At 39.1% G+C, this 13,854-nt stretch overlaps 1 protein-coding gene across 1 annotated transcript in view; it reads left to right on the forward strand.

Moving 5' to 3' along the window:
• The window catches only part of myo10 (myosin X), a 163,300-nt gene that overhangs the window by 106,075 nt on the left and 43,371 nt on the right, over positions 1 to 13,854 (forward strand). The window contains exons 5-17 of the mRNA XM_087831244.1: positions 3,286 to 3,420; positions 3,521 to 3,645; positions 4,158 to 4,171; positions 4,576 to 4,660; positions 4,833 to 4,936; positions 5,395 to 5,524; positions 6,319 to 6,437; positions 8,408 to 8,554; positions 8,905 to 9,005; positions 11,361 to 11,427; positions 11,774 to 11,866; positions 12,987 to 13,055; positions 13,236 to 13,318. Of these exons, the coding sequence (XP_087687370.1) occupies positions 3,286 to 3,420; positions 3,521 to 3,645; positions 4,158 to 4,171; positions 4,576 to 4,660; positions 4,833 to 4,936; positions 5,395 to 5,524; positions 6,319 to 6,437; positions 8,408 to 8,554; positions 8,905 to 9,005; positions 11,361 to 11,427; positions 11,774 to 11,866; positions 12,987 to 13,055; positions 13,236 to 13,318 (1,272 nt within the window). The remainder of the gene's footprint in view (positions 1 to 3,285; positions 3,421 to 3,520; positions 3,646 to 4,157; positions 4,172 to 4,575; positions 4,661 to 4,832; positions 4,937 to 5,394; positions 5,525 to 6,318; positions 6,438 to 8,407; positions 8,555 to 8,904; positions 9,006 to 11,360; positions 11,428 to 11,773; positions 11,867 to 12,986; positions 13,056 to 13,235; positions 13,319 to 13,854) is intronic.

A 13,854-nucleotide genomic window follows, 5' to 3' on the forward strand; every position in this document is an offset into this window, starting at 1 on the left:
GCTCATCCCACCAAACTAAGTAAAATGATAAGTATTCTCGCCTTTATCTTTATATTGATTTAAAAGTACAGATGCCTCTAAAGCCACCTTCAGTTTCTTTTTGGTTTAGAGATGTGATGTCATTTCTTAAATTGCAAAAGATAGGCCTTGTGGCGAAGGGCAAATACAGAGAATTTTATCGTATCTGGGGCCCCTTCGTAAACTATTGCAAGTCATTAAACGCTCTACCAGCTGATTAATATCATATCTCTCCACCCCCCCCCCCCCCCCCCTTTTTTTTTTTTTTTTTTGTGTGTGTTTTGGGGTTTGTTGTTTGTGTTTGTTTTGGGTTTCTTCTTAGGTTTTGTTTTGTTTGTTCGTTTCTTAAATTTTATTTATGCCTGTGTGTGTGTATTATCGTATCTGTTCATGTAAGAAAAACTAAAAAATATGTGAGGGGAACAGATTGTATTGTCATTGTAAACTAATGTACACTTGTCTCTCAATAAAAATATGGAAAAAAAAAAAGTACAGCTGCCAGCAACCCATAGACTGTATATAAAAGATGGATGTAGCCATGGTGCCATCCCACAGTTTTGAAGCCTCTAACTGAGCTTTTCCATTTTAGCTTCTTTGACATTCAGATATCACAAAGGGACACTTCTTACTTATAAAGTGGCAGTTTTTCAGTCAAAAGATTGGCCGGCTGCTTTATTATCCCCATGGATGCTGATTCATGATCCAGATTATCCTGATATGTCATTCACAAATCCAGCCCATAAACTCATCAGTGTTTACTGAGGTCACAGTAAAGAACTGAGGGTCATTTTTCCATAGACTTCTATGCATTTACTTCTTTTGCATCCAGAGGTGTCGCCCCCCGTTTGTGCAGGTTTAGGTCAATTCTACATTTATTTCACAGACTTGCAAGCTACATCCGTCTTTTACCTACCAGTAGCATATTTATAAATTGAGCTATTTGTATATATCAGAAGTATTTTGTTATATTTTGTAAGTTGGAGCAACTGTAACTACATCATTTCCTCAGGGATTAATAAAATATTCTGCTGGTGATTCTGACTTGCATGGATTTCTTTTCAGTCTACTCAGCACGCTCTGATGTTTCCTTCAAACTGATTTTCTCCCAGGCTTCCAGAAAAGGTCAGAGGAGCTGTTACTGCTGTAGTTGTCTGACTTATGACCACTAAGTGTAACTTCTTACAGGTCTTTAGTGTGTCTGTTGAATAATGTATCTTTGGGGGGAGTAATCTAACAGTCGGGGGTTGCTCTTGGCGTCTACGTTTTCAGGGTTGATTATTAACGTGACTCGCCTGAACCTCACACTGTTTGGCTGTGGGTTGCCAGGTTCACGTTAAATGTCACTGTGATGTACGTGAGGGTGTCCTGCTGTGTTTGACAAGAAAGTTGTGTTACCGATTACAGCAGTAGAGGTGCAGCTGGACGTTATGTTGGGTGATTCACCCCTTTCTGTCCATTTCTGTTAGTTGTGTTGTGTTTAACCCTTTAAAACCGGTGGGAGCGGGCACGCTCTGTTTTGCGTAACTATTTTTAAATCCCAGTAGCTCTGCAACCACGTGAGCTAGCGCAATAATTTTTTTTGCATATGAAACCGGAGGAGTTGTACTTACATCTTATGCCATCAGCTTGTCCTCGGTCACAGTTTCCTTCCACATATAACTTTGCAAAAACTGCATAAAAAGCACTTGCAGCAACAAAAACATAATATTCCAGAAACACGCTTTGCCGATCCGATCAGCTGTTGATAACACTTCCTACGTTGGAATAGACGTCAGAGCGAACTTTCGCATGTCCGCCATGACCTGCCGAAACCGAAAGTGACGTCATTTTCGCGGAAATGTCGTTTTTTACCATCAGGGCCTCATGAACCTATACTGGTGTTTTTAAAAGTTATCTTTGACTTTATGACTTTCTGTGTCGTTTCTGGGATGCTTAGGACTCATATTGCACTGCTGGAAATAGTTTATTTTGATGCATATGCTGCTTTTTTGCTAATATAATATTTATTTTCGTTTTTCCTGCAGTGTATAAAAATTGGTGTATTTCAAAAATAAAACTATGAAGGCACTCAAAATAAATTTCCTGTGGTGGGAAACTATTTTGTGCAACTTTTTTGTATTTACAGTTTTGAGGGATAAGCCTCTTACATTTCTCTAACTAGAAATATATGTTAAAAAAACAAAAACGATTTTCAATTTTTTTGTAGTTTATTGCACTTTTTTGCAATTTATGTAATTACTATGCACTTAATGCAGACATATTATTAAAATCTGGGTTGTAATGGTTGTATTGATGTATAGCAACTTGAAATGCTCCCAAAAATGGCTCCACAGCATGTAAACATATAATATAAGCTCTGGCGGACTTGGTTCTGTGGTAGGTCTTAAAGGGTTAATGTACCTCAGGCATCTGACCAAGTCTGTAGTGGGATGAAAGTGATTGTGGTTTGACTTGCAAAAATCACAGTCATCAGCACAGCGCGTGGAGAGTGGCTGTTTTAAGCGTCGGCTCTGAGTGTGTGCAGTTTGCTGCCCCATATACACACAGCCCCTGCCTGTGAAATAAAGTGGGGTTATTATAAAGGACTGTTGAATGACTGTCCGTGACTAAATGATGCTTTTTCTCTATTTATAGAATAAAACTTAATCATTGTTGCAATGGTCATTCAATTGTGTGCTTCATTGTGGCTGCTGTATCCTTACAGGGCATGAGCTTGCTGCATTTCAGCATTTGCACACAGTTCTGTCTTTGAGCAGAGAGGTCAAACCCACCTGCTGTTCTGTTTGATGCTCGTTAATCATCCAAAGCTGCTCTAGTAGAGTGTATGAATAAAAATGTGGGGCTAGAAAAAGCAAAAGGAGCCCTTTTTAACTATTAGTTACTCATTTTTGCTGTTTTGTTTCCCACATGAATCAGGTTTTTCATGCCTCCAGTGGCTTTTATGTTCTGTTTATTCACTTCTTATTTTTATGATATTGACTTTCACCTGTGATTTGATTCATTCACCAGTTTCAATACATGAGCCAGGGATCCTAAGTCAGTTAGCAGTGCCCAGTGCGCCATCTAGTGGTTGGGTTTTGAATATTTCCCCAGAACATCTCGATGCCATGAGCTGTGTGTGGAACGCTAATATTCAATTTAACATATAAACAAAACTATAAGTGTGATTTGAAACCTGCTAAAGAAATGCATTAAATGAATCTTCTTATGACATCACTGCTTCATTTCTGAGGCATCTTCATGATTGTTTATTTTTCTTTCCCTCAGTGGAGAGAGCGGCGCTGGTAAAACAGAAAGCACCAAACTGATCCTGAAGTTCCTGTCAGCTATGAGCCAACACTCGCTGGAAGTTTCATCCCGAGACAAGACATCACATGTGGAGGAGGCGCTGCTGGAGAGCAGGTAAGTTACACCTATCATTACAAATGAACTCCATAGTGCTATGGGGTAATGGCTCAATTGCTTTCCTGGTTAATGATCACGTCCTTTCTTCACTCTAAAGTCCCATCATGGAGGCCTTCGGGAACGCCAAGACTGTGTACAACAACAACTCCAGCCGATTTGGGAAGTTCGTCCAGCTGCATGTCAGCCAGAAAGGCAACATCCAGGGAGGCAAGATTGTCGACTGTATCCTTTAAAACCATCTTGATGTTAAGTGGCCTACGCTTCCTTTCCCTGCTCATTTCCTGCGCAGGCTTAGCACAAAAGGAGGCCGTGCTGTAAGGGGTTCGCAAAACTGCTGTCAAGGGTAAAAATACAGCAAGCAGGAGAGAGCCACAGCTTCCTGCTCATTTATTAGCACAAATCCTTCATTAGGAGGATTGTAACATGGATTACAAAGAGTATGTAAATTAGTCATAATAACCACTTTTTAGAATTTAGAATAAAACTGATTTGACTGTTTGTTTGATGCTGTTATTCCTTCATCTTTATTTATGTGTTCACATGTGTTTTGAAACAATTCATGCCACGTTTAACTAGCTGGTAAACACAGAATTGATAAATGTTTAATACATTTTAATGCTGGTCTTTGCTTAAGTTGTCCTATTTGAACATTTCTGCAGAATTCTGCAGTTTTGTGCGTGCAGGTTTTTTCTGACTGTTTTGTGCCTTGACACTTGACACTTTTGCGGCTGCAGACCTCTTAGAAAAGGTGAGTGTTCTTCTTCCTTCCTCCAGGAGTGCTGGGGGCTGCTGGTTTTAATAATAAATAATAAATAAAATTGTATTTATATAGCACCTTTCGAGATAAAATCACAAAGTGCTTTACAGAGGCAGAAAACAGACATTAAAATCTAAAATAAAACAAAATCAACCAAAAGCGAGTTTAAACAGGTTTCACTTCACATTTTCACTTTGTGAAATATGTTTGTAAAGAAGCGAGGTGCAAGCAGCTCCATGGAGCTTTTTATCATCTTCTTGTAAAAGCACACCATCTTTGGGTTCAGTTGTAGAAGTTTAAACAAACTAAGGCTGCTGTTCTGTGTTTGGTCAAATCTGAAAATTAGCATTCGTTTTGATGTGAAGATGTATATTAACTCTCCTCTTCCTCTGCAGAACCGAGTGGTCAGGCAGAACCCAGGGGAGAGAAACTACCACATTTTCTACGCCATATTAGCAGGAACCAACAACCAGCAGAGAGGTGAATGAGGGGAAAACACCATCATTTCATTTAATAAGCATTTAAGTAGGAAGGTTAACACAGATGAAGTTATGAGTCAGTGCAAACAGACGTCAGGCACAGAAAGAGCAGAAAGCTAACGTGGTTCAAACGTGTCGTAGATGTTGTAATTTGTGTGTTTGTGTGTCTGCAGAGGCGTTCGGGTTGACCCATCCTGACAGCTATCACTACCTGAGACAGTCCAGCTGCCAGGACGACAAGACAATCAGCGACAAGGGCACTTTTCAGGATGTTCTGGTGCGCGTGATTATGTTGCATTTACTGATTTAAGGCTAAAAGTAACAGTTATTTGCACTTTACTGTGTGTGCTGTGTTCCAAAACATTTGGTTGTGGTCAAATTTAAAATGTGGCAAACATTTAGACTGCTCATATTTTTCCTTTTCCCTCATAGTTTGACATAAATGATATTTCTGTATGGTACTCATGATTCATAATCACAAGTCAGAGTAAGAAACGTTTGATCCTGGTGACTGGAAGCTGAAATTACTGCTGCCAAACCAAAGCATCAGACTTATGGCTTTAAATCAGTCCAAACCTCAAAGAACGCCCTAAAGTCTTTACAGCTTCTCAGGACGGATTGTGTCTAACAGCAACTTCCACCCAAAAGAAACAAAATCAGCTGGTGAGAATTTAAACATGAGGCGACCTGAGGTTTTCATCCGTTCTTTTCTCCTCGTGCATTTGCGGTTCCCAGAACGCCATGCGAACGATGCAATTCACAGAGGAGAACATCAACGAGATCCTGCGTCTCCTGGCTGGGATCCTCCACACGGGAAACATTGAGTTTGTGACGGCTGGAGGGGCTCAGATTTCCTCCAAATCAGGTAGTTTACCCTTCCCCTCCACACATTTTTCTTCATATGGTTACAATGAACGTTGGCGAGCTAATTATGGTCCTACAAACACATAAGTCTGGCACTGTTGTCAACAAAGTAGTTCTCATGATTAAACGTAACCACGTCTGAAACAAAGCACTGGGAATTTTTTTGTTTTACTCACAAACAAAATGTTCAAAGTGTTTGTTTGGGAAGATTAGAACTAAATACTTCCACAGCTTGTCATTAGTTTGGTTTCACTTTTCATTCAGAGTAAAATCTTCAGACTTCAGGGCACAAACAAACCCAGGATCTAAGCCAGGGGTGTCGAACTCCAGGCCTCGAGGGCCGGTGTCCTGCAGGTTTTAGATCTCACCCTGGGTCAGCACACCTGAATCAAATGATTAGTTCATTAGCACGCCTCTGGAGAACTTCAAGACATGTTGAGGAGGTCATTTAGCCTTTAAATCAGCTGTGTTGGATCAAGGACACATCTAAAACCTGCAGGACACCGGCCCTCGAGGCCTGGAGTTCGACACCTGTGATCTAAGCCATAATTAACATTGTCTCAGCATGTTAAAACTTTAATTTCTGACTGTTTTAAACTTCCATCTGCTTTCACTGTGACTTCACCTTTGGCTAATGCATTTCAAGGTCAAAAGCCAAATGGAAAGGATGCTGACGACAGTGATGGTGTGAATGGCGACCAGTTAAATAAACACGATGTGTAAAGTCTGGTTTCCTCCACTTAAAATGACATTTTACGTCCAAAGTCGTTAACGGTGTGTTTCATTTGTTGGCAGCACTCAGCTGGACATCTGAACTCTTGGGGCTGAACTCGGATCAGGTTGCCGAGGTCCTGACGCACCGGTCCATGATCCTCAGGGGCGAGGAGATCTCCACACCGCTCACTGTGGAACAGGTCAGTTGTACTTTAAACATCAAAGCCATCCAACCAAATAAAAATGGCTACAGATAAAAAAATAACTGCCATGTTTTGATTATAATGGTCCTTCCTTGTTGGAAGTGAATCTCAACACCTTGCCACAGCCATGAGTACACTGATACAAAGCAGAATTAGCAGTAAAGGTGATAAATATGAGATGGAAGGAGAAACGTAACGCTTGACTCAAGGAAAATGACATCATTAATTAACATCATTAATTAACCATTAACAGTATTTGTCAAGAAGAATGTTTGTTGAGGAAAAACTGTCTTTGCTGTTCTTTGGTGACAAATGTAGTAGGACCAGTTCTTATTGGTTGAAAGAGCTTAATAATATTCATGGAATCAGGTGGAAAATCTACATATTATAAACACTAGATAAATATGTGCAACAGAGATTAATAAAAAATATCCTGACTTTCACATCGTGAGTAGTCATACTATCTACTGCATCCATCCCATAATGCGTCTCCACATGAAGTGTTGCTGGTTATTCATTTAAACCTTCAACCTCACAGAGAACAATTCTTCACTAATTTTAGCCTGAAGCAGGTTCCGGCTGTTTAAAGTGAAGGCAAAACAAAACAAAACACACCCAGAACCCAAACAGTGTTCGAGCTTTCCGGCTATTCTCTGCTGTTATTGCTTTGTGACGACTGAGGCCTTTGGGGGGCTGAACGTATTTCCTCAGTTCATCAGTCTGTAGGGGGCTGCGTTTAGCTTGTTTGTGCCTTTTTTTCACTAATTCGTTAATGGAGGTAAAGTAAATGTTACCGGGACCTGAGATTTCAGTTGCTCTTATGTTTCTCAGAACATGTTAACATGGAGGATGGGGACTGTGTACCTACTGGTTATGGTTACCTCCACCGTTTAACTGGCTGTCTTACATTTTTCTTTACATCTAAAAAACTTTTTTTCTAGGGATGCACCGATACCGATACTGGTATCGGTATCGGTACCAGTTACTGGTATCGATAATACTCGTAAAAGTTAACCGATACCATGAACCGATACCAACTTATTTCATTAATCAGAGGGTGGCTGGTCATTTCTGTTGTAGTTTTTTAGATTGGCCACTAGGGGGCCAATTATTATTTTATTTATTATGTATTTTATAATTTTTTATATTTTATTATTTATATAATAATAATTATTTTGTTTGTTTGTTTACAATATGGACACTCTGCAATAATTTTAAAGTTTATTTTATTCCAAACCTAATTTGTATTTATTTTATTCCAAACAGAAGTGTTTATTTATTATTCTGAAAGCTCGAGACAGTGCCAATAGTTCAGTGATATTTTGTAAAATTACAATGTGGAGACAGAATAATTTAATCCATGCAAACAAATAATTTAATAATTTAACAGAAGTGCTTATTTTTCACTTGAAATTTTTTTGTGGTCATTTTTATTACGATTTTATTTTTTATCAGCAGGGAATATAATAAAACCTGTCTTCCAATTAATTGTATTTGTGTGTGTGTGTGTGTGGTAGAAGTATCGTTTTTTGTACTCTGTATCGGCAAGTACTCAGATCCAAGTATCGGTATCGTATCGGTTTGAAAAAATTGGTATCGTTGCATCCCTATTTTTTTCTCTTTACCCAGTTTCTTGTCTGTGTTGCTAATGACAGAATCTAAAAACGATCGCTTCAATCATCTAAACAGGAAACCAAGAAAATATTTAGCATAATAGATTATTCTTACTTTTCATGAAGATAAATTTCTGTCACTTAACATATTAATTAATTGACGAGTTGTGGCAGTGTTTATAGTAAAAATATTAAGTGAATTAATAAGAAATTAGAATAAGAGTCAGAAAATGAGGATGATGTTAATTTTCCAGGTAGTTTCAGTTTATTCATTCATGACCTTCCAATAAGTTTCAAGCCGCTAATTAAAGACTTTAGCTGAACACCAACTGTGTTTGTCCTGCTCCTCTGCAGGCCGTGGACTCTCGAGACTCCATGGCCATGGCACTTTATTCTCAGTGTTTCAACTGGATCATTCGCAAACTCAACACCCGCATCAAGGGCAAAGAAGACTTCAAGTCCGTCAGCATCCTGGACATCTTTGGATTTGAGAACTTTGAGGTATGTTTAGGAAAATTCCTCCTTAAAATGTCAATATAATGACCAAGTATTATGTGGTTCTAAAGGGTTAACTCAGGAAAGAGCAGTCTGTGAGTCCACTGTGACATGAGAATGTAATATTCCCTGTGGGGACAAAAGTTTATTAAATGTAACTGAGTTCAATTAAATTTCAATCGCTTGTTCAAGCACATTCGAATAAACTCAGCAGTAAAACAGTATATTTCCCCTCCCCAAGAATTTTAATCATACTTTGTTTTTAATCAAGAAATCGGTAAATAACCCTCAGGGATTCCTCGTTTTCCAGTTCATTAAGTCTTCGTCTTTGTTTTCTGTGTCTGATTTTCCCACAGGTCAACCGCTTTGAGCAGTTCAACATCAACTATGCAAATGAGAAGCTTCAGGAATATTTTAACAAGCACATTTTCTCCCTGGAGCAACTTGAATACAATAAGTAGGTGGAGGTTGTTTGTTCGTGATGCGTCGATTTGTTTTGCACCAAAAGTCTGTGATCTAGTGTTACTTTGCTGTTTGTGAAGACAACTGTAAAGTTTTCAGGCCGCCCAGGTCAACTCTTTGATAGTTATGTTACCATTTCATACATTAATTAATATTAATGTATCACATTAATATTTTAGACTTTATTTTAACATTATCAAACTAAACTAAAGATCGACACATAGACCAGTAGAGTAGAAAGTACTCCTAAAGATTTTATTTAGTTAGTGTTACATGCAAGGAAGTCTTAAATGAAAAAGGTTAAAAAGAAAAGAATCCACATATTATTAATGTAGTTTTCTTTAAGTGGCTCGTGGTGCTGTGAAACGCTGCCACTTTCAGCCAAGTATTTGTTACTATTATAAACGCACAAAAATGGAACTGAATCATTATCTCGTGCTGAAAACGTAATGGAAGCTAGTAGGGGAAAATGCTTACCACAGAAACATGGTTTAGCCTCCGCAGAGCTTTGTGTGTTCTGGTCTATCTCAGAATATATTAGAAGTTTGTTCAAGTTGATGCAATGCCATTCAAACAAATGGTAAATGGCCTGTATATGTATAGCGCTTTTCTAGTCCCTAAGGACCCCAAAGCGCTTTACACAACCAGTCATCCACACATTCACACACTGGTGGTGGCAGCTACATTGTAGCCACAGCCACCCTGGGACAGAGACGAGGCTGCCGGACACTGGCGCCACCGGGCCCTCTGACCACCACCAGTAGGCAACGGGTGAAGTGTCTTGCCCAAGGACACAACGACCGAGACTGACCAAGCCGGGGCTCGAACCGGCAACCTTCCAATTACAAGTCGAACTACCAACTGAGCCACGATCGCCCATAACAGATGGGAGATGTATGTGCAATAAAGCCTTTTTTTTCTGATTGTGAAGCTAACTTGACGTTTTTCTGCTAAGCTAGGAGAGCAAACAAAACTAAATGTGTTACACAAAGAAAGTTAAAAATTTAAAAAAATTTTAAAAGGGAATATGTAGGATTAAGTTAGCTAGCAGTTACAAATGCTGAAGGTATTTTTATTTGATATAGCTGGTTGACATGGTAATAGATATATTTCTTTTTTTTTTCTTTTTTTTTTGTGTCCCGTTTGGATCTTTAGCATCAGAATTGTTGTCTTAAGGCCAAGAAAGATGCCAAGCGGATTTATTTTACCAAGTGGATCATCATGGGCTTGCCATATTGGTCCATTTGATTGACCTTTATTATAATTATGTATTTATTTTATTTTCGGTTGCTACAAACGGGACAGACATGACTGGATAGGACAGGGAGAAAGAATGAAAGAAAGAGAGGGAGAGAAAGAAAACAAGAGGGGAGAAGAGACGGTGAGAAAGGGGGGAGGAAAGAAAGAAAAACAAACAAAACACCTGGATCAGCTGTATGGAGAAAAAAAACAGAAGAGAAAGCAAACAAAAAAGAGCAACATAATAAAAACAGCACCATCACAATAAACTAGCTAGCAGCCAAGAAAGGTGTAGTCCGCATCTGTGAACACCTGTGTGCACACCTGTGTGGATCAGCACGCTTGTATTCCAAAGTTTTCTCCATGTAATGATCTGCTAGGGCGTGTGGGGAGCCATAGCCCCGCCCCTCAGGGTATGAAGCAGGTATGGAGGAGATCCAGGCCCCAGATATATTTCTTATAGCATTTGTTTTGGTTGGTGATGACTCTTTATTAGTTGCTAGCTAATGTTTTTCAAAAGATGTTTTGAATATGAGAAAATTGTGAAGTCATGTTATGTGTGAAATAAGATTAAAGTTTATAGGCCTTTAATATGACATAAGCTTGTTCTTAACGCTGGGATAAACAGTGCTTTGCATCAGCTAAGCTATCACAGAACATCTTTGCAGTTTGTATGCTGCCAAATAATTTACATAAACTGAACAAAACATTTTCATATCCACTCATTTTAAAGAAAAGTAGGTTGATGGGATCAATAGGTTGCCCAGCACCTCCATTTATCCATGGTTTGTCTCTGTTCATGTTTGTCTTGAGGGTTTGTTTTATTGGGAGTGACCCAGAGTAGCAGTGAACCGTGATGCTCCTTTAAAAAAAGAACAAAGATTTGTCCTAAAGAAAAAATCTTGTCTTATGAACTAATTAACTAAGTTTGATCTCCACCAATCTGTGCTTTCTATGAGAAGAAGTCAGGGATGAAAACATGCTGGTGCAGGTGACAAAGACTAGAATGACTCATAAAACCAGACGTACTTTCATCCCTGCCTTTAAATGTGTCTATTATTAATTCGCTCTACTAAATCCTTTTATTTGTTTTTCCTGCTGCGTCTTGCAGAGAAGGCCTGGTTTGGGCTGACATCGACTGGATGGATAATGGAGAATGTTTGGATTTGATTGAGAAGGTATGCAGATGATTCAAGATTTGTGAAGTGGCGGTCGAATACTGTTGTGTCGGTGATTAAAAGAAGTGTTTCTACGATCCCTTGCAAACAAAGTGCAGTTGCAGGTAGTATCAGTTACTGATTTGACCTCATTGAGACAGCGGTTATATTGCTTGCGTGGTGGTTATATTATTAATTTAGTGGTAGACTGATACTATTTTACAAAAGCAAGGAAAAAAAGCAGTGATGAGATCAGAGTAGACACGATTTGAACAAAAAGAGCACAAAGGTGGTGAGTCATTTAAGATGATGATGATATAAATCATGGTGATGACTGCTGATGGTAATTAAATCTGTGTTTCCATAGAAACTGGGTCTTCTGGCACTGATGAATGAGGAGAGTCACTTCCCCAAAGCCACAGACGACACCTTGCTGGAGAAACTCCACAGCCAGCACTCGGTATGTCGCGCTTGACTTTGATTCACTTTGGCAGCTGGAGCTTCTCCGTTTAACTGTTGGAAAAGAGTTCAGTCGTGTATCCACTTCCCTCTTCTTTTTTTTACATCGCTTTAAAAATATAAGGTCTATAAAAGTGGTCCCACCTGTCCTCAGAGTCTTAAAAAGTTTGCTGTTTTCATTTTCACTTGTGAGGGATCTTACTTTCAAGATGGCGCTGGAGTGACGGCAGCCTTTCCAAGTAGCTCTGCAACACTGCACTTTTTTTTAACTTTTAACTTTTTTTAGACTAGGCTTTCAAACTTTATTTCACCTTCCTCTAGTTACTGTACTTATACCTCTTAGATATAGCGATACAAGATGGATAATGCACTTTTTAAGATAAGATAAGACCGAATTTCCCAGAGGAACCCACCCGAGGGATTAATAAAGTTTTATCTTATCTTAGTTTTTTAAATGCATGCTTTAATACTACTAATATCTAGTTAGCACTACAGTTAATTAATAAACACAGACGCCTTTATGGTCGGGTGAAACCCAATTTTACATATTCGTCAGACTTCTGCGATAATGTTCAAATGAATTTCGATCAGTGCCTCAAATTTCACACAACTTCACATCTACTTTCTCCGTTTCCATCTGATAAATAACTGGTAAACTGGGAACTTCACAGTGTGTCACGTTACACGCTGTGGTAACCCTTCACGTCTAATGTTTCAGCTTCTGTTGCTGAGAGGATATCGATCGCTTCCAGCAAATGGCGCTGCTCATTCCTTGGCGTTTGGCTGGGGAGCAAGCAGCTTGATTTGATTTGACTTAACACTGATGTCATTGCAAGTAGTAAAGAGGAGTAATACTTTGAGTGAGTGGGAGCTCTTTTTTTTAATGTTGCTAAATAATTTCTTGGCTGTGCTTCTAGTGCAGCTTTGCAGCCTTGTTATAGAGGATTCAGAGCCAGTAAATGACTCTTGGATATATTAAAACCAGAGAGAAGAGTGTTAAGTGGAGACTCAAAAAGCAACGGTGGGACTTGATTTGTAATTTTTAGCATTAGGAACAAATATTTCCCTCAGTTTTATGCAGGTATGACCTCAGATACCATAAAGCGTGTTTTCTCCTGCAGAAAAACCCTTTCTATGTGAAGCCACGTGTTGCTGTGCACTACTTTGGAGTCAAACACTATGCAGGAGAGGTGAGACCATAATATCTGTTTCTGTTTATTGTTTTTATTGTTGTGTTTTTGTGGTTTTAATGGAGCTGCAGATTGATTTAAAGTGAAGCCCCAAAGCAGATCATGTGTCCAGGTGCTATTCGGCTTTTCATTTGCTCCAGTGAAAGCTTCTCTCTGACGCACTGTGGTGGCTTGGCACAGGTGGTGTATGACGCGAGGGGGATGCTGGAGAAGAACAGAGACACCTTCAGAGACGACATCCTGAACATGCTGAGGGAGAGCAGGTAGGCGTGTGGCCCTGCTTTGCATTTTTGCATTTCTATTGTTGGATCACACATTTATTTATTAAAATAAGGTTGGAATTAAATTATCTTTCAAAAGGAAATGGGCATGCTGATCTCATATTTGTTTAGGTTTTCACAAAAATGTAGACTCAAAAGCATTTTCCTAACCTTTAAGCTCAACTAGAAAAATTCGCATTTCCTGCAAAAATGCTGTGTGGATGCCTTAATGTGAAGCTGTCTGCTGAAAAAGCTGAAAAAGTTGAAAACTTGCAAAAAGTTGTATGGCGGTGAAGAAACTTAAAATTCTGCTGAAAACAGCTGAAGAAGCTGAAATTTGTACTGAAAAGAAATTTTGCCATGAGCAGGATTCGAACCCAGCCCTCCTGTTCTCAAGGCGGCTAGTCATCTCACTGAGCCAAACTCATTCACTCAAGAAAAGAGATGGAGAGACTGACAATTCTGCTGAAATGAGCAGAAGCTGCTGAGAATTATGCTGATGAGAGGAAAATAGGAAAAGAAGCAGAAAATCTGCTGAA

This window comes from Neolamprologus brichardi, chromosome 18 (assembly GCF_056152115.1).
Source record: "Neolamprologus brichardi isolate AB-2024 chromosome 18, ASM5615211v1, whole genome shotgun sequence".
NCBI classification, from domain to species: Eukaryota; Metazoa; Chordata; class Actinopteri; order Cichliformes; family Cichlidae; genus Neolamprologus; species Neolamprologus brichardi.